The sequence below is a fragment of the Micromys minutus genome (genome assembly GCF_963924665.1).
Source record: "Micromys minutus genome assembly, chromosome: 18".
Taxonomy (NCBI): Eukaryota; Metazoa; Chordata; class Mammalia; order Rodentia; family Muridae; genus Micromys; species Micromys minutus.
The window spans coordinates 32037403-32058237 of record NC_137953.1 but is presented as its reverse complement, the minus strand read 5'-3'; the positions used below and the strand labels follow the sequence as shown (position 1 = coordinate 32058237).

At 47.6% G+C, this 20835-nt stretch overlaps 1 protein-coding gene across 1 annotated transcript; it reads left to right on the top strand.

The window, feature by feature from the left end:
* Positions 1–824: 824 nt before the first annotated feature.
* Positions 825–15026, top strand: LOC308432599 (diamine oxidase [copper-containing]-like; the record flags this gene model as incomplete). Its single annotated transcript, XM_080932378.1, is given in 8 exon segments — positions 825–1946; positions 1948–1956; positions 2388–3150; positions 4196–4481; positions 4802–4934; positions 5156–5294; positions 13771–13976; positions 14847–15026. Coding segments are annotated over 8 exon segments (2838 nt in total).
* Between the last annotated feature and the right edge of the window lie 5809 nt (positions 15027–20835).

Here is a 20835-nt window from a genome sequence, read left to right as displayed (position 1 = left end):
AAGGGAGAACGATACATCCATAACTTCATAATCCCTGATGTACTTCATGGGATAACTAACCTTCCAGGAGTGCTCAGATGGCCTTGACTACCCTGACCTTGCTCTACAGCTTAGACTCAGTCCAGCCAGTCTGCAGTGCTCAGAGCCTTCAGAGTGCTGGTGCCCAGACCATGATCAGGGTTCGTTTGAAAGCGAGGAGACAACATTCTGTGTGTCCCAGAAGGTCGGTGTTCTTCCACACATTTACACTTCCTATCAGCTTCTTTCTCTCCAGAGCCTTAGAGATGTGAATGCTGTTGTTACCATCTCTACTTCACAAGTGAAGACAGTGGAGACCCAGAGAATTTAACAGGTTGGCCAAGCTCATGTGGTAGTTCCTAGCCTTGTGACTTCCCGGGACTTTATCCCAGGCAGCTTGAACCCAGAGCCTGCACTTGAAACATTTCCCACTAAATTTGTTGCCTTCAAGGGGGATTTTTGTTGTCAGCACAGCCCCCTGCCTTTCCAGAAGCGTTTTGTAACCAGTGAAGACCAAGGCTCTGCTGCTATGACTCATAGTGTTTCTGGCTGATAAATGCTCCCCCACAGAGATAACACCGTGAAAAAGAAAAATACGGGCAATGTCTAGATAAGAGAGGGTATAAGAGATCTGACAATAAGAAAGAAAACAGCTCTGTGCACAGAGAAGTCTAGACACCACTGAGGTCAGCTCTGGCTTCATCTGGATAAAAGGAAAACGTTCGTGTAAGAACTAGGGACTCTGAGGTGCTTTCTCAGAGACAGAAATACCTGGGAGCTCTCCTCTCCTCCGCTGTGTCAGAGCGATGAGCCTGGTCGGAAGGATCTTGACTCTGGGATGGATGACTACCATCTTGGTGGTCCAGATGTCTGTGGCAAAGCACTACAGGTGGGCACTGAATACCAAGCCCCGAGTGTTGTGGGACTTGAGTGCCAAGGAGCTGGAGTGTGTGCACAACTTCCTGATGAGCAGGAAGGAGCTGGAGCTGCAACCATCCACGGTACTGACTTTGGCCAAGAACTCTGTGTTCCTCATTGAGATGCTAATGCCCAAGAAGTATGAGGTGCTGGCTTTCCTAGATAAAGGAGCCATGCCTCCTTTACGAGAAGCCCGTGTCCTGATCTACTTTGGTGCCCAGGAGTACCCCAATGTCACCGAGTATGCTGTGGGGCCCGTTGAACAGCCCATGTACATGAGAAAACTGAAGCGCAAGAGTGGCCAGGAGCTGTCGTGGGCATCCAGACCCATGTCCAAAGTAGAGTCTGCCCTTCTCTTCCATGCCCTGAGGACAGCCACCAAGCCCTTACAAGAGTTTTTCTTTGATACCACTGGCTTCACACTGCAGGACTGCAATGGTGGCTGCCTGACCTTTACCAATGTTGGCCCTCGCAGTATGACATTCAGGAAGCGCCAAAGCTGGTTTCTTTTGCAACGCTCTGTGAATGGTCGTTTCCTGCAGCCCACAGGGCTAGAGATTCTTGTGGATCATGGGAGCACAGATGTCCGGGACTGGAGAATAGAGCAAGTCTGGTATAATGGCAAGTTCTACAACAGCCCAGAGGAACTGGCTCAGAAATATGCATATGGAGAAGTGGACACAGTGATCCTTGAGGACCCACTGCCCAAGACTGCAGAGCAGTCTCCACAATTCTCCACCTACAAGCCCCATGGTGAATTCCTCATGCCCATCAGCAAGGGTGGCCCCCGAGTGGTCCAGCCCTATCCTGAACTTTCTGTGCCCATCAGCAAAGGTGGCCCCCGAGTAGTCAAGCCCTATCCTAAATTTCCCGTGCCCATCAGCAAGGGTGGCCCCCAAATGGTCCAGCCCTATTCTAAATTTCCCATGCCCACCAGCAAGGGTGGCCCCCGAGTAGTCCAGTCCTATCCTGAATTCCCCATGCCCATCACCAAGGGTGGCCCTCGAATGGCCCAGTCCCGTGCTGAATTCCCCATGCCCATAAGCAAGCATGGCCCTGGAGTGGTCCAGTCCTATCCTGAATTTCCCATGCCTATCACCAAGGGTGGCCCTCGAATGGCCCAGTCCCGTGCTGAATTCCCCATGCCCATAAGCAAGCATGGCCCTGGAGTGGTCCAGTCCTATCCTGAATTTCCCATGCCTATCACCAAGGGTGGCCCTCGAATGGCCCAGTCCCGTGCTAAATTCCCCATGCCCATAAACAAACATGGCCCTGGAGTGGTCCAGTCCTATCCTGAATTTCCCATGCCTATCACCAAGGGTGGCCCTGGAATGGCCCAGTCCCGTGCTGAATTCCCCATGCCCATAAGCAAGCATGGCCCTGGAGTGGTCCAGTCCTATCCTGAATTCCCCATGTCTATCAACAAGGGTGGCCCTCGAATGGCCCAGTCCCGTGCTGAATTCCCCATGCCCATAAGCAAACATGGCCCTGGAGTGGTCCAGCCCTATGTTCAATTTCCCATGCCCATCAACAAGGGTGGCCCTCGAATGGCCCAGCCCCATGTTCCCCGCTACAGACTAAACCACAACACTGTGCTCTATGGAGACTGGAGCTTCTTCTTCAAGCTGCACTCTTCTTATGGGCTTCAGCTCTTTAATGTACACTTCAGAGGTGAGCGCATCGCCTATGAGGTTGGTGTGCAAGAGGTTATGGCACTGTATAAAGGACACACTGCTACAGGCAGGGAGACCAAGTATGTGGATGTGGGCTGGGGCCTAGGAGGTATTACTCACCAACTAACTCCTGGCATTGACTGTCCACACAAAGCCACCTTCCTGGATGCCATCTACTACTATGACAGTGACGGTCCTGTCCTCTCTCAGCAAGCCCTTTGTATCTTTGAAGTGCCCGTGGGAGCTCCCCTTAGGCATTACTTTAACTCCAACTTTAGAAATAGCTTCACCTCCTATGCTCGGCTGAGTGGACCCATTCTGGTTCTGAGGACAGCATCAACAATCCACAATCATGATTACATCTGGGACTTCATCTTCCACTCCGATGGCATGATGGAAGGCAAGATGTATGCTACCGGGTATGTTCACGCCACGTTCTACACCTCAGAAGGGCTGCTCTACCGCAGTCGCCTGCACACCCACCTGCTTGGAAACGTCCACTCCCACCTAGCACATTACCGCATTGACCTGGATGTGGCAGGTAAGTCTTGAGACCAGACCCTCCCAGGCACTAAACTGTTTCCAATACATTGATAACAAGAGATGGGCTAAGACTCCCCGGCATAAAATCAGCTGTGTCCATTCAGACTTCTTATATACATGAAAAAAAATCATGTACCCCTAAAAAAATGGGGACTACAAATGGTACTCTAGGGTTGCCCTAAATGTGGGGTGTACGTCCCCCCTTGTTGAGCATGAGTGGAATGGTTGGGGGAAAGAAGTGTCATGAGGGTCAGAAATGCTACCTCCCCCCCACACATACATTGTAGATGTGTATAGTTTGGTCTTCATGTGAGTCCCAAACTGGAGCAGAGGCTATCCCAAAATCTGTTGTCTGTATGTGAGATATGTTCTTCTAGTTGGGCTGCCTTGTCAAGCCTCACAGAGACTTGATGTGGCAGAGTGGGGAGATACCCAGGGGTGTCCCCACAGCTCAGAGGAGAGGGGGGTATGGAGGAAGAATGTGGGCAGGATGTAAAGTGAATAAGTAGAATAATAATAATGGTGGTGATGATGAGGGTGATGATGAGGAGGAGGATAAAAAGAAAGAACTGCTACCTCCCAGCACTGAGATGACCACACTGTCATCTGGGTGTCCAGTGTTTTTGGATAATGACATCATCCCAGAGGCATAGCATGGCTGTGATGCTCGACATCCAATCCTATAACAGAACAATGCCCTCGATATGGCTTTCAGGACCAGATGGGTAGCCGCTACCCTCTCAGCTCTGACCGGCCCTCTATCCCAGAACACTCCAATAGTACTCAGACCTGAGAAACGTACCATGTCTCTAAGGTTAAAAACCCAGAAAGCCAACGGAATCTCTAGAAAACAGTCTATAGTCACCCCTGTAGTTCATCTGTGGGCCTCCCTTCTTCCCACATGCTCACCAAGTGCCTGACCCCAGCTTTCTCCTATGGGCTGACTGTGGGTGTGGCCTAGCATGGAGCTCATACAAACAGGGAGGACCTTTCTGTCCCAGCCCTTGATTCCTCACCCCTGCCCTCCTTACCTCATGATACAGGTACCAAGAACAGCTTCCAGACACTGAAGATGAGACTGGAAAACATCACCAGCCCCTGGAGCCAGAGAAGCCAGCAGGTCAAGCCCATCCTCGACAAGACCCAGTACTCCTGGGAGCGCCAGGCTGCCTTCCACTTCAGGCAGACTCTGCCCAAGTACCTGCTTTTTAGCAACACTGGGAAAAGTGTATTCGGTCACAGCCACAGCTACCGCCTGCATATCCCCTCCATGGCTGAGCAAATGTTACCCCCAGGATGGCAGAACTCACCAGCTTTCATGTGGCCCAGGTGAGGGGACTCAGGCAAACTGCTGAGAAAGGCCAAGAGCTTCCCTCAGTGATTGTGTATTCCCTTGTGTATGATTGATTTCTGCCCAAGAGGTCATGGTTTTGCTGCTCTCTGAGAGCCTCCTAATGCACTGAGGGAAGGAGTGAGAAGCTCATGAGAATCCTGGCTGACAGAGATGGGAAGTCTTTCGGTCCCTGGAAGACTATCGTTCACTCTGAAACAGCAAACGTGTCCCGATCTTTGGCTGTGATGGTGCTCTCTGGAGGGCATCAGAGCCAATCCCTGTTTCTGAAGCTACTCGTATGCCTCTCTGCTTGCAGGTACCAGCTGGCAGTGACCAAGTACCAGGAGTCTGAGCGGTTCCACAGTAGCCTTTACAGCCAGAACCACCACTGGGCTTATCCTATGGTCTTTGAGAACTTCATTCACAACAATGAAAACATTGAAGATGAGGTACTGATCCAATCTCCTTTGCCCACCTCTGGTCTTGTCAATGGCAAGATTTTGCTGGTCCCAGGATTATGGCTAGCTGTGTAGAGCAAGTTCAGAGGTCAGGACAGATGGGTCCTCCTCTTTTAAATGGGGCTAGGATATCTTGGGATGCTTATAAATATATATAAAGAAACACCCCAATCCCCAGGGTCCTCCCACTGAGACTCATATTTCTGCCATAGGACTTGGTGGCCTGGGTGACAGTCGGTCTCTCAAACAACCTCTATTCTGAGAATGCCCCCAGCATGGCTATACCAGGGAATGCTGCAGGATTCTTGCTCCAGCCATTTGATTTGTACAACAGCTTCCAGAGATATACAGGTACAAAAACTACAAGTACATCAGGTACCAGATCCTTGAAAAGATCTACTCAACGCCTGCACAGTTCAGCTACAGTAAGACACACAATCATGTGTGAAGAGTCTCCCAACTCTTGCCTAATTGCTCCAGGGACACCCACCCCTGGACAGACAACAAACCCTTCAGTTTCTATCTTTGTATGCTGCCTCTTAGAGGTACCGGTGCGAGGGGTGGGCGGGGGGAGTATGAGCCACATGCTCAGATGGATAGCCATGGGCTCCATTCACATTTCCCCACTGCACCCCAAAAGCATACCTCAGGGAGAGGAAAGAAAGCACAGTGAGACACTGGAGTTCTCTAGATGACTTTTCAGTGTCTGAGACTTTCTGATCCCTCTTGGGAAGCTTTAGGGGTACTGTCCCACCTAAATGTTGGGTATGCAGAAGGAAGGTGCCATGGGAAATCTAACAAGGTTAACAACATATCATCCTTTGGCTGCTCTTCTAGCCCCTCCGACTCTTGCCCAGTGTGTGTGCTGATTCTCTGCATCACCGTCTCTTAACAACAGAAGCCTGGAGACAACCGACTTCCCGTCTGTAGTGAAGAATAGCTCAATAAACTAGGGCACTGCATCCTATGCTGCCAGATGGTGAAAGACATTCATGAGTCTTATATTGATGATCTACAGAAGACCCTACAGGATATACCAAGTAGCAAAGGAAAATAGAAATGAACTAATATGTATTGCATTCAGTGTGTGTTTGTCTGTGTGTGTGTGTGTAACTGTATGTGTGTGAGTGTATGTGAGTGTGTGTATCTGTATGTATATGTGTGAGTGTGTGTATGTGTATGTATGTGAGTGTGTGAGTATGTGTGTGTAACTGTATGTGTGAGTGTATGTGAGTGTGTGAGTCTGTGTGTGTGTTTGGATTTGTGAGTGTGTGTGTTGTATGTGTGTGTGTGTGTGTGTGTGTGTGTGTGTTGTAAGAATGGGAGGAATGAAGGGGAACATATAGGTGCCCTTGAAGAACTGAAAAGGGCAAGGAACCCGACTTTCCCTCGTGTGTCCATTAGGAACCCAGGCCTAGAGAACTGCAGGGTTGAAGGTGGAACAGAGGCTCAGTCAGTGAAGTGTGGGAAGCTGAATTCAGTTGCCCAGCACACATGTAAAGTCAGGCACCATGGCCCATGCCCATAGCTCAACATTGACTTTAGGCAGGGCAAATAGATGATTTCTGGAGCTGGCTGGCCAGATGCTCCAGCAAAATTCAGTGAACTTTGGTTTGGCAAGAAAACCTGCCTTTAAAAAAATGTGGGGAATGAGTAAGACACATAATATTGACTGCCACTTTCTGCCCCATGCACATGCACCAAAGAATACATGGCCACACATACAATATAAACAAACACACATGGAACGCACACAAGCAAAAAGATAAAAGACATGAGGGCTGCCCCTCATGTTTACCCTGTCTTTCTCTCACTGTCTGCTAATACTGTGTATACAGTGGGGTTTAGTGGTGCCTGTTGAAGGAAGCAGAGGCAGGTAGACCAGAGGTCACATGTACATCCAATGGGACACTAAGAAGGCTAGCAGGGAGGGAGGGAGAGGAAGAGGAGCAGGTATGATGCAGGGGACAGGAAAAAGAGAGAAAACACAAGAAAGCAAGGGCCAGGCCATTCTGGGTAGAGGATGGTGTTGCTAGTAAGTGTGTTTTGGAGGGTAGGCATGCCTCCTGTCGGTGGCTCCATAGCTACTGTGTTCCTCCCTGGGCTGCCTGTGTTATTATGTTGGAAAAGATTGTTCTCAGCCTCTTCTATACTTTCGCCCTTCTGGGCAAAGAAAAAAGACATCTTGGGATGAATGATTGGAAAATAGGAAGCCAGCCACAGAGGACATGAAAGCATCAGGAATGCACGCTGCCTAATGTAGGTGTCAGCTCCCTTCTGGAAAGACAGTTACGAGGAGAGGTAGGCAAAGGTTGAGCTACAAGGAGGGAAGAACAAGGAGAGTTTCAGGATTTTGGCTCTGTGAGAATACTCTCTGACACTACAGTGCTTGGTGCCTGTCACACGCGCTAGTCAATCCTCTGGGGGCCCAGCAAACAGGAACGATGGAAGAGCAATAGACTCTGGGTAGTAGTGGAGCATCTCTGAGGTTCAGCATTTATAGCATGTGAACCACAGGGTGGATGCTTAAAGTGGGAGAGACAGAGGAAATAGGGAGGAGATGTGGGGCGGTGCTCACTCTACTCCTCTTCCTCAGTGTGGACACAAACCTAAAACACCCCTGAAAACAGCCATAAATGACATCTGAGACCATAGAAGATTAGGCCCAACAACATCTTATCATGGTCAGGGGGAGCCTTTGTGGCACACTTCTCCCTGAAAATGTATATGGAGTTAATGCTTGACTGGGGAAGAGGGGCTGTTTCTTTCGGTGGTGTAGCCTCTGCCAAGTCACCCGTGTTCATGGACACAAAGCTCACCCATTATCAAGTAAGCCACACTAACAAAACTACTGGGTTAACAAAAGGAAGGAAGGGAGGGGGAGGGATGGAGGGATGGAGGGAGAGAGGGAAGGAAGGAAGGAAGGAAGGAAGGAAGAAAGGAAGGAAGGAAAAAAAGGAAGGAAGGAAGGGGCATATAAGTAGAAGAGGTTGAGTTTGGAGGAGGGAGATTAGAGGCATTTGAAAGAATAAAAGGAGAGTTAAGTGTGAGAATCCACTGTGTACATGTATAAAGACATCACTTCAAATCATGTATAATTACTACTTTCTCATAAAAACATTCTAGATGAAGTCTACAGATTAGGCAGCTGAATTAAGTGGCAGTCTTGCAGAATAAGGACATCACCTTGATATCTGGAACCCAGAGGACAACAGAGGGTGTGGTAGTGCAAACTTGTAATCGCAGACCTGTCGAGAAGAAGACACACAGATAACTGTACCACTCCAGCCATCCCCCTAGTGGACTTGTCAAGCTCTAGGCTAGTAAGATGCCCTGTTGCAAAACTGGGAAGGGAAACAAAGTGCAGTGTGGTGGTACTTACCTGCATCCCAGCACTGGGGAAGAGGAGGCAAGAGGATAAGAGGCGCAAAGCCTGGGCTGTGCTACTGTCTATTAAAAAAATGAAAGCAAAGCAACAAAAATGAGGGGAATCGGGGTGGGTGATGACTGGAAACCAACTCCTTTGTCTTCTGATCCACGCCCTTATCTGTATAAAAGTGACTATGCCTAAGTATACACACACCAATATACATTTACACACATATACACTCACACACCAGCACGCACACATAGAGATAGAGAGAGAGAGAGAGAGAAATGAAATCCAGTTTATAATGTTTTCTTAAAGAGCAGCATGACCAAATTTAACTAGAATTCATGTTTTTCCTGCCAGCCTCCTGGCTTTGGGTTTACCGAGATCCCCTTCCTCACCCACTCTTGCCAAGATGGACTCTGAAAGCCTGGAGCCCTGTGATTCCCCTGATCAATTACAAGGGCAAAGCAAGGCCAGTAGAGGAGCAAGACAAGGGGAGAGAGACGTGCCCAGAGCACGTGATGCTCATGGAGACAAACAACCATGATGAACCATGAGTAGGAGACTTGGAGAATGCAAAGGGTTCTCAGACCTGCCTTGACAGTGATCACAAAGGACAACAGACAGAAGAGTTGAGGCTCCCAGCAGCCCAACAGCTCACAGGGGATGGGGCAGGTGCAGCACACACGGTTCACTGCCACAGTCAGACCTCGTCTCCTGAAAAGTAAATGCCAATGTGCTGAGGGGCGGTGAGTAGGATGTGAACAGACCCAGACCCAGAACAAAGACAGGAAGCCCCTTTGTGGGCACGATTTTAGTTAACTTTGAAAAAGGGCAGAGTATAAACTTGACATTTAGTTAAGTGAGAACGCTTCTCTTGAAGAATCTTCCAGAAATTTTTGCATTCTTCTGTACACATAACTCATGTTTCTGACCCTTGGGAAAGGCACATGCCCAACAATAAAACACATTTTCAAATAGAAAATATGAAGCATTTGCAACGCTCAGGTTCTGTGGCTCAGTTTCTCCCTGGTATGTCTAATGAGTATGTATAACTTGGCTTGCCTGTCTTACCCTGCAATCATTTTAGGTGAGATGTAGGCATCATTTAGGCATCACACAGATGCCAGGCCCGACCCAAGAGTGGAGGACACTCAACAGTTTAGACATCTGAGCCTCTTTCTGTGCCTCTGTCTCAACAGGAGAGTTTTCTCTGTGTTTCTCCCAGTTGGTTCTGATCAGGACAAACCAATGGAAATTAATTACCTGAAATAGCAACATCCTCTCAGAGTCCTTCTACCCACTCCCAGGCCCAACCTGTAAGCCAGGACTCTGTTGTCTCAGCCCTACCTACTGGAGTGAGGACTGCAGCTAGAGACCCAGAGAGACCCTTGAGGAGGACCCTACTGTTACAAAAAGGCTTCCTGCTAGAGATAAACCCAAGGCAGCTTTTGTGTTGAAAATGCCACAGCTGGATTCTTCCAGCGAGAGCCAGTTAGACAAAGGCTGGGATAAGATCTGCAGGATACAGAGCTAGTGAGTATGGCTGCTGTCTCCAAGTATGGAAGAGTCAACATCTCCCCCAGGAACAGAGCACGACTTATCGGGCAGTCCCACGCCAGGCACCAGGGGAGACAGAGCCACCGCACACTGGCAGTATCATAAGCAGCCTTCCCTTATACATGCTCAGTATTTTATGGGTGTCTTGAGCATAGGGATAGATGATGAATCCGTGACCTTATCTTCCCTCAAAAGAAAAAGTTTTCCATTGGCTCATAACTTAGTATGATGTGACAGAGACACTCCCATAGTCTTGATGATCAAGAGACCCCAGCTTGAGTCCCCACTGGGAAGGGAGAAGAGGTTGGGCCAGGCAGGAGTTTCCCCATCCTTGACTCAGCCTTAGAACCCCAATGTGCTGCAGTCCAGACTGTATCATCAAAGCTCACTTTAAAGAGAACCATAGCCAATGTGCTGTGAGTTCCAGCAGTCTGTCGTTGTTCCTGTGTGACAGGAACTACATGTACTGTCAGCTTCTTTCCTTCCACAGTCTTAGGGCCGTGCACACAGCTGCTGTTGTTTCCATTCCACAGCTGAAGACAGTGAAACCCAGAGAGTGTAAACACAAGGCCAAAGTCATACAGGTTACCCTTGGCTCTGTGATTCCCCGGGACTCGATCCCAGGTGACTTGAGCCCAGAGACTGTACTTTGAATGCTCACACTGAATTCTAAAATGCATGTTGTGGGACAATAAACCACGTCAGGAAGCTTGGTAAAGTAGAACAGGCCTGAGTTCCTGTACCTGAATACATGCCACACTTCCTACATAAGGAAACATGACCTGTGGTCGCATAGGCCCAAATCAGAGTTCTCCATGCTAATGAGGTACCAGTGGCTTCTCACTACAGTAATGGCTGCTGCCTGACCTTTCCTCATGCGGCCCCTCATGCAGAGGAGTCTAGCAGGCACTTAACATGGTTTATCTTGCAACACTTTTGTGAAAGGACACTTCCTGTGCCCCAATGGGACTGGAGGTCCTAGTGGATCATGGGAGCACACTTGTCCAGGACCAAAGAGCTCTGGTATAATGGAAAGTTCTACAATATCCCAGAGGAACTGGCTCAGAAATACACAGTTGGAGAAGTGGACATGGTGGTCTCAAGGACCCACTACCCAAGAGCACAGAGCAGTCACCACAGTTTGCTGCCTACACCCCATGCTGAATTCCTCATGCCCATCAGAAGGCTGGCCCTCAACAAGTCTAGCCCAATGTTCCCCACTCAACCTAAAACATGACACATGTTCAAAGGACACCAGAGCTTCTCCTTTCTCCTCTGCAGAGGCCAGAGCTCCTCCTTCCAGCCACAGTGATCCTCTGAACTACAGAGCTTTAATGTGCTCTGTAGAGGTGAGTGTATCACCTCTGAGATCAGCACGCAAACAGATGGGGCACTGAATGGAAGGTGTATAACTGCAGGCATGCAGGCCAAGTTCATGGATGTGAGCTGGGGTCTAGACAGTGTGACGACCAGCCACATTCACTCTTCAGGATGCTGTCTACTTCTATGACGTTGACTGCCCCATCCTCTCTCAATAAGCCCTCGGTGTCATTGAGATGCCCATGGAGTGCCTCTTAGGAAATACTTGAAGTCCGGCTTTACAGATGGCTTCGATACCTATGCTGGGCTGAGGTGACTCACAGTGGTGCTGGGGAAAACCACAGTCTATAATTTCAGTTACACCTAGAACTATACATATTCTACCCTAGTGGAGACCTAGATGCATACACTCACCACCTTCTACCATCCTAGGGGATGTACCCACCTGAATACCCACTTGCTTAGAAATATCTATTCCCACCTAAAGCATTAACAAGTTGACCTGGATGTGACAGGTAGGACTTGAGAGCAGGCCTTCCCAATTACTCAGCTGCTTCTTACCAGTGACGTCACCCACTGGAGACAAAACTGAGACTCTCTGACATAAAATCAGAAGTATTTACCCAGCCTACTTCCGTGTGAAGTAAAAGGTTGCACACATCTGAAAAAAAAAAAATGGTGGCAGAGAATAGAGCCCTAGGGTACCCTGAATGTGAGGTGTGTGTCTGCTCTTGTTGGGGATAAATGAAGTAGTACGTGGAGCAGGAGGATAAAAAATGCCCTGGAGGTGAGAAATGGTTCCTAACACTGTGGAATGGTCATCGCATCATCTGGGGGTGGTCTAAACAGGTGACACCACTGAGAAACGCCGGGACTGTTAGCTTGACCTCAATCTCAGCAGAACAAGACCACTTGTTCAAGGACCCGACGAGCAGCTACTTCAGTATCCACCCACTGGCTTTTTGTATACTGGTGGCTGCCAGGCCTTCAGAAACACCAGCTGCTTCTGTTCTGTGGTTAAAACCCAGCAGACTGGCTGCAGCGTGGCTCCCTAGAAAACCAGCTACTGTCGCATTGAAACTGTGGCAGTGGCCATAATTTACTTGTAAAATTTCCCCACACTCCTGGGGGATTTGTGTGTTTCGCTTCCCTGTGCACACTGTTAGCCCAGATCCTGTCCCTAGCTCTGCCTCCTACTGGCAGCTGGAGATCCCTGGGACCAAAGGAGGAGGCTTCTGTTCTAATTCTTGCTCCCCATCACCAAGAACAACTTCCAGACCCTGCAACTTGAAGATGTCTCTAAACTCTGATGCTTGCAGCACTGCGTGTTTCCGCTCACATGGTGCTCTCTGATCTGCTTCAGAAGGAAACGGTCCAGTTTCTGCTTTCTAGCAACCCCCAAAGGACATCTGGGGTCACAGGTGTAACTATTCACTGCAGATCCGATTCATAGCTGAGGGGTGTGTGTGTGTGTGTGTGTGTGTGTGTGTGTGTGTGTGTGTGTGTGGTGCATCTGTGAGCATCTGTGTGCATCTGTGGGCATCTGTGTGCATCTGTGGGCATCTGTGTGCACTTGGGTTTGGATGGGACTGGAGACATTCACATGGGACTTCTGAGCCTGACATGGCAACAGGGAAGATAAAAGCTCCTTATAGAGACACAGTACTTCATGGCCCAGGGTCTTGAGACTGTCCCATGGGAGTGGCTCAGAGGTAACTCCAGTTTCCAGAGTCACCTGCGTCACTCTGACAACAGATACCCCTGGAGGACATACAGGTTTTGGGTATCTGAGCACTCCAGAAGCAGCCTCTACAACCAGAACAGGCCCTGGGATCCCACTGTGGTCTTCAAGGACTTCATTCAGAATAATAAAGCATCACTGACGAGGCAGCACCCCACCCACATCTGTCTTCCTCACTAGCACATACCGGAACAAGCACCAGGATTGTGACTGAGTGGCTTGAACCAACGTCTTTTAAATGATTGAGGAAGTGTATAGGCACATCTAAAGATGTCCCAAGCCACAGTGTCCTCAGGTAGCTGGTACTCAACACTCCTTTGCCCAGTGAAGTGTGTCTCTTCCATGAGATTTGGTGGGCTAAGTGACAGTGGGCTTCCTGAACACCCCAAATTCTAAGGAATTCTCCAACATGGCTACACTTGGGGATTCTAAGGGCCTCCTGCTCCAGCCATTTGACATTTCCCACAGCATCAGGACACACCCAGACGCGGTGGCTACAACTACATCAGGCAACAAATCCCTGAAGGCAGAGCCTGTCCAATGCCTCCTCCTTTCACTTCCAATGAGATACCCACAGTTCTGTGGAGAGTTTGGTCCCAGATCCTGCCTAGTAACCTCAGGCCCTCACAAAGGCAAAGAGTTAACCCTTCAGCTTCCACTGTGCTTCCTTAGAGCCAGAGAAGCTGTGAACCACACAGTCCTATTAGTGGTCATGGGCCCCGTTCATGGTTTTCCAGTATACCTCAAAAATATCTCCCTGACCAGGGCAAAGGAAACCCACTGAGTTCTCTGTTAGATGGGTTCTCACTATCTGGAATTTCCATCTTCCTCAGGAAAATCTCCCACCTCAGTGATGGCCATGGAAAAGGAAGTCACTGTGAGAAATATAACAAAATTAACAAATGCTCTCATCATTTGGCTGTTGCTCTATCATTTCTGGTTTACCTCCAAGAACTTTCTACAAACATGGAAGCGTGGGTACGATTCTCTGAGCACTGTCTCTGACAACGGCAGTCTGGAGACGGACAGCCTTCTGTCTGTAAGAACAGTCCGTAAGTCAGGACACAGCTACGCAGCGGTGCGGAGTGAGGGGTACGTGGGAACGAATGAGCCCAGTCTCTGGACTGAAGGGAAACTCTGCAGAGACTATTAAATAGAAGAAAATGTCAGATGATGACGTGGATTGTATTCTAGCTTTTGTGCCAGAATGAGAACAGAAGAAGCTGGGGAGATGGCTCAGGGATTAGGAGCACTTGCTGCTCTAGCAGCAGACCCAAGTTCAGATCCCAGCACTCACACTGGGCAGCTTACAGCTGCCTGTAATCTCAGCTCTGAGGAACCAGCGCCTCTTCTAGACTCTGTGGTCACTGTATCCATTTCTATACAAACACACACTCCTGCTCGCATATGCACACACACGAACACACACACACACACACACACACACACACAGAGAGAGAGAGAGAGAGAGACAGAGACAGAGACAGAGACAGACAGAGACAAAGACAGAGAGAGAAAGACGGTCAGAAAGAAAGACAGAGAGAGGGGGAGAGAGGAAGGAAGGGATGGAGGGAAGACAGAGAGGGGTGAAATTGCCTGACTTCTGAAGTCTTTACTGTCTGTCTTCTGGTTTTGACATTGGACCCCAGCTACCACACACCCATTATGATAATTAAGCTTATTGTCACCTTGGCAGGATCTGGACTCAACTATGAGACAAACCTCCCTGGGTGGCTCTATGGGGACATTTGCAGAAAGGACTAGCTAAGGAGAAGACCTTCACTCATCATAGGTGCTGCATTCCACATGAAGAGACCCAAGGAAAAGCAGGGTTTCTTCACTGCTGCCTCTCTCTGGGGCCAATGTCCTTTACCCACACAAACTCTAGCTTCTTCAACCTTCAACACAGCCTGAAGACCACAAACACTCCAGGAATCCTGCAGACCTTCAGTTCCGAATTGGGACAACCAAAGCATCCACCTTTGCCACTGAACAGCCTCTGGGTTTTCTACTTCTCCGCATGCACACAGCCATTGTTGGCTGCTGCAGAGGTTTGCATGAGAAATGCCCCAAAGTCGTGGGCATTTGAGTGCTTCCTTCCAATTGTCCACACTATTTGAGAGAGAGATTTAGGAGGTGTGGCCTTGCTGGAGGAAGTACATCATCACTGGGGGTCGGCTTTGAGAACTGGAGGCTTCACCTTGGCCTGCTAGCTATGGTTCAAACCACAAGCTTGAGCAGGCCTCCGCTTCCTGTTGCCATTGTAGAATCTAACCCTCTGGACTAAACTCTTTCTTCTGTAAATTGCCTCAGTCCTGGTGTTTTATCACAGCAATTGGCAAGTAACTAACATGGCTATGGAGATCCTACAGTGTAAGCCAATGCAATAAATTCTTTCTAACATTTATGCAGGCTATCAGCTCCGCTCCTATAGAGAATCCCCCTAACATCCTGAGTGACTCCTGAACAAAAGGAATGTATTTACTCCTTATGATTCCGGAAGCTGGAATGCTAAATCCAAAATACCAGTGGATTCAGTGCCCCCAACAGTGTCCTCCTGTGGCAGAAACAAGGAAGTGCTCCAGGATGTGCTTTAGAAGACCAATCCCATTTGTGAAAACTCTTTGTGACCTACTGACCCCAAGGACACCATCCCATTGCCACCACTGTAGTGGTGAGAAACAGAAACCTCTCCTTTATTGCAAATGCCACTGTTGGGGGAATAAAGTGGAGGGCACATGAATTGGGGGAGTACTGTCCAGGTTTGGGGACTTCTTTGTTTATGTGTTTGTTTTTGTAACCCTGTGAGTTCATTATTTCAAAGGTAAAGGTCTTTTTAGTGCATGCATAATTTCAAAGCAAAAAACAGTAAAGCCAGTCACCCTGTTGGCTGTGTGGTGTTTCTTTCTGTGCGCCATTTGAAATGACACTGCTTCAGGAAGAACCATGGTTGCTGCCACATCGCACCAACTCTTCATTTCCTCCATCTAAGAACTGGGCACTAACAAGACAGCACACAGCCCGACAGGTCAGGAGATGCCTGGAATTCCCGCACTGGAGAAGTGGAAGCAGGAGGATTGCAGCAAGTTCGTTCAAGGTCAGCCTAAGGTACATAGTTAAAAAGTTCCCAACAAGCAGGGATACATAGCCAGACCCCATCTCTACAAAAGAAAAATCCAATCAGCCCAGAAATGTCTATTAAAAATAAGAGACCATGTATGCAGGAAGAGAAGGGTGAAGTGGTACTTTAAACACAAAGATTTATATTCATCTACAAGTACATATCAGACCTGGGCTATATACTTTATTAACCTGTACATGCATGTGCATTCTTCTGTGTGAGTGCGAATGTCCATCCTTACCTTCCATCTTCTGCCTCTGTGCACACTGCCCTTGAGCTCTCACCGTTGTCCATCTTATCACTGGAGTGCTGGAATGACAGATATGCAGTGTGTGTGTGTGTGTGTGTGTGTGTGTGTGTGTGTGTGTGTGTGTGTGTGTGTGTGTGTTCTGGAGATACAAACTCATATCTTCACAGTTGTGTGTAAGCATTTTTCCCACTAGACCACCTTCCCAGCTCCAGACAGTTTCTAAATCCAAAACGTACACTAATATACAAATACATACGAGATAAGCATGAGCTATGTATCCAGATGCCGTTTATACATACATTTAGGGTTTGCGTTCCTTCTTAAGAAGTAAGTGAGCTCAGACTGCTCCTGTCCTCCCTGTTGCCTGATCCTGCCCAGGCTCCACCTTGGCTGTAGCATGCCTTCCCTGCACCAATGCTAACTGGACAGTAGATGGAGCCCGTGCGCCCAACTTCTGCAGCTCCTACCAGAAGCAAAAGCGTCAAAACCTTGAAAGTCCCAAGGGGACGTGTCTCAATTTGTCCGGAATCACCTTTAGTTGCCCCTTTGCCAGCAGTCAGTCCCCAGCCCTCGCACAGAGCCGACCTGCCTCACACTGTATATTCGTTGCTTCTTGGCTTTTCTCCCCCTCGGTGTGACGCTAGTTCGTTCTTGCTATTATAAGCATCAGCAGCCTTGTTGCCGAGTAGCATTCCTGGGTTTGGATAGCTCTGTTTTTTTGTTTTTGTTTTTGTTTTGTTTGTTTGTTTGTTTGTTTTGTTTTGTTTTTTTTTTTTGTTTTTTTTTTTACAACTTTATTTGAAAAAACAAAGATAAATGTACAGATTTTAAGCATTTTTTGCATAAAAGCATACAATACATTTTTGTCAGTACTTGTTTTTTTTAAGGTTTGATAGTGTGATTAAGATCTTACTAGTTACAATGAGCATAAAGTACATGTAAAACAAGATGTAACCTGGAAATAGTCAAAGTTTTCTTGGTGTGTAAAGATTTTTTTTTTTTTTTTTTTTTTTTTTTTTACAATGAGCAAACAGTACATGTAATACAGGGTTTAACCCGGAATTTGTCAATGTGTTCTTGGTGGGTAAGGATTGAGCAAAACTTTTTTGTTGTTGTTGTTTTCTTTTCTTTTCTTTTTTTCTTGGACTTCATATAGTCTGTGAGTTATTTCTGGGGCAGTGTGAGCCTCTGGGGTTAGCATCCCACTATCAGTGACTGCATATTATGTCTGTTCTTTTGTGACTGGGTTATCTCACTCAGGATGATATTCTCTAGATGCAGCCATTTTCTTAAGAATTTGATTAAGTCATTGTTTCTGGTGGCTGAGTAGTATTCCATTGTGTAAATGTACCACAATTTTTGTATCCATTCATCTACTGAAGGACATCTGGGTTCTTTCCAGCTTCTGGCTATTACAAATAGAGCTGCTATGAACATTGTGGTGCATATATCTTTGTTGTGTATTAAAGTGTCTCTGGGGTATATGCCCAGATGGATAGCTCTGTTTTATTCATTCACAAATCTGCTGGAACATTCTTTCCACTTTTTGGAGTGTGTGAGGGAAAGTGCATGTTTATGTGTGTTCAGTTGCACATATGTGCGTGAGCGTGTGGGTAAAGACCAGAGGACAACCTCAAGTGTGGTTCTCAGTAGTCCTGTCTACCTCCCTTAAGATAAGATGGTGTACAGAACTATGGTCCAAGACAACCAAAGCCAGCTTCAGAAGTCTATCTGAGCACGTTCACCAAAGATCACTTCAACTGGGCTTGTCGACCTTGAAAGGAGTGCGTATGGAGGGTCAGAGACCCTCAACCTGAGAATTAACCATTTCCCCCAACTATCTGGATTCAAATCACGAAAATCATCTCTTCTGTTCTCTGGGAGCAGGAGATAGGTAATAGAGGTGGGGCTTCCTCCCAGGGTGACGTCACCTATTGTCCTTCCTGACCCCGAACCTGTTGCTCTGTAAATAAACCTAGTAAACTTATCCCGCCACCCCTGTGCTTGCAAGGAGGACCCTTTTACTCACTAAGCTATCTCCCAACCCTCTGCACTTTTTAAATTTTTGTTACTAAAGCTGCTGTGAATGTTAGTGTGTATGTCTGGTATGAATGTTTCTTCTTCTCCCCAGGAAACTCTTAGAAGTGGGATGATTGAGGCCAGCCCGAGCTCACCATGGCTGTCTACAAGAAGCTTTCCAATTAACACCACTAACTGCACAAAGTAATTGGGGTTTGTTGTGATGTCTCTGTAGTACGTGCTCCATCAAATTCTACCCCACCTCACCCTTAAGCTTAAGTTGCATCACTGAGCAAAAACAAATCCAAGTTGAATATGCATCTCAGATAATAATGGATCGTTTTTAGTTTAAGTTAAGTGCAATATTCAGGGCATTTTTACCCTAGAAAAGTATTTGTCTTTTATCTGAAATTCATATTTAACTGCATTTTTCCTCTGGCAATTATATTTTTATTGCTCCAACAAAAATAAAGTTTGGTTGAATCTACATCTGCATATTTATTTAATAGTGTAGACCTATAATACTAATTGTATTCATATTTTTATATTTATTTATGTGTTTACATGTGTGCTTGTTTGTATGTGCACCATATGTGTACGGTGCCCAAGGAGGCCAGAAGAGGGCGTCAGATCCCCTGTAAGCGCAGGAGGTTCTGAACTACCTAACATGGGCACTGGGAACTGAACCCAGGTCCTCTGCAAGAGCATAACATATCTCCAGTCCATGCAATCATATTTTAAATGATGCGGACAAGTATGAAGATGTGGTAGTTCTCCAACTTTAAGGACATACAAGCCAGTATACTGGACAATGTCCAGAAAAGTGTAAGAAACTCCTCCTGGTGGCCTTCATTTAAAAAAAAAAATACAGAGATCAAAAAGCAAAAAGCACACACCTACTTTCAAAGAACATGTTTTTCCAGTGAGAATACAGAAGGGTGTCGCAGTCACGTTACTAAAGATCAAAAGCAACGGCAGTAATCTCTTGAATGCTTTAAAACTGGCAGATCACTCGGAACCTAGAGTGCAGCCACTAACCCTGGAGACATGCAAGCTTTGAATCAAGCACTGAGCAAGAAAGCGGTTCACTGAGAGAAACCACGGGGTTTTCTCTCCACAAAGATGTGGTGAGGGCCGGGATGGAAGACAGAAGAGCAAAGGACCCGTCTGAGTTAGTGAGGGGACAGCCTGCCCACACAGCCAGCAGCCCAGTGAGCTTCTGTGCCTCATGAACATCCTCCAACACGAGACTGGGATTCCCTTGTGTAGGCAGATTACGTAAAGCCACGGTAGGGTCTTGGGTGTGGACAGCTCCTCAGTTTGTTGCAAAAAGAGCCAAAGCAATAGACGCTGAAGAGCAGGGTGAGGTTGTTGGCATAAGGACCCCACTTCCCGAACCGATACAGGCACAAGCAGGCACCACCTAACTGGAAGTCCCCTGCAGTGCCCTGACAGTGACTTGCACACTTGCTCTGAAAAGGACAGGTCTCAGCTGGGAGCACTACCAACCTCTCTTGGTTGGCATCCTGTCCACAGTGAGTCTAAGTCCTTACTGTCCTGTTTAAATAGTTTTCCCCGTGTCAAGAAAGGTATTGCCCAACTTGGTTTCCTTTTACTGACTTCCCACTTCATTTTTGGAGGAAGGGCAGACAAGAGCCTGGTCAAACATAGGAGATGATTTGGTAGAAGTTGAGGGATCCAAAAAGAAGCCGCTGCAACCTTATAGGAAGTGCTCTGGTTCTCCTGGTGAATACCTCTATGGTGCCTTTCCTCAGTTTCCCCACCCAGACCTCACACTTGGAGCAGACTGGTGCCTTTCTGTTGTCCTCCTTAAACCCAATATAGTCATCTCTCTCTGTCTTTTTAACGGCTGCATCCCACTGTGTGAACCGCCATAATTTAGCCCCTCCTTTCTTTTTTTCTTTTTCTTTTCTTTTTTGATAGACAGGCGAGCTTTTGTAGCAATGAAGAGACAGAATCTCCCAGGGTGCACTTTCGGAGCATACTCTCAGATGCACATGGCTCTTTCTTCACCAGCCTCAACCAAGCGCGTGACTGCTTCGTTGCAGGTTTTGCATCTTTAAGGAACTCTCCATCATGCCACCATCTTGTCTTGTCACATGGTTGGGTTCCTGTGGCCACTGTGGAGAAGGCGGAGGTGACAGCAGCAGCTGGACTTTCTTTTACTGCCTTTCCCTCAGCAGATGGAATCTCATTGTTGACATGGGGCTGCTTGCTGTGTCCTCCAAGTCAAAACATAAAACCCCACATTTCTCAGAAGGCACCATCGGCTCTGCAGTTTATCTGGCTCGCCTGAGGTAAGGGTCACCCTTGTCCTCGTTAACTGCCGCAGCCTCAGTTCCACTGCAACAGTCCACCGAGTTTTGTTATTGGTGCTGGTGATAGTATTTGGTTCGGTTTGGCTTGGGGGTTATAGGACAATGTTTCTCCGTGTATCCCAGGCTGATCTGATACTTGGAGTTCTCCTGCCTCAGCTTCTGAAACACT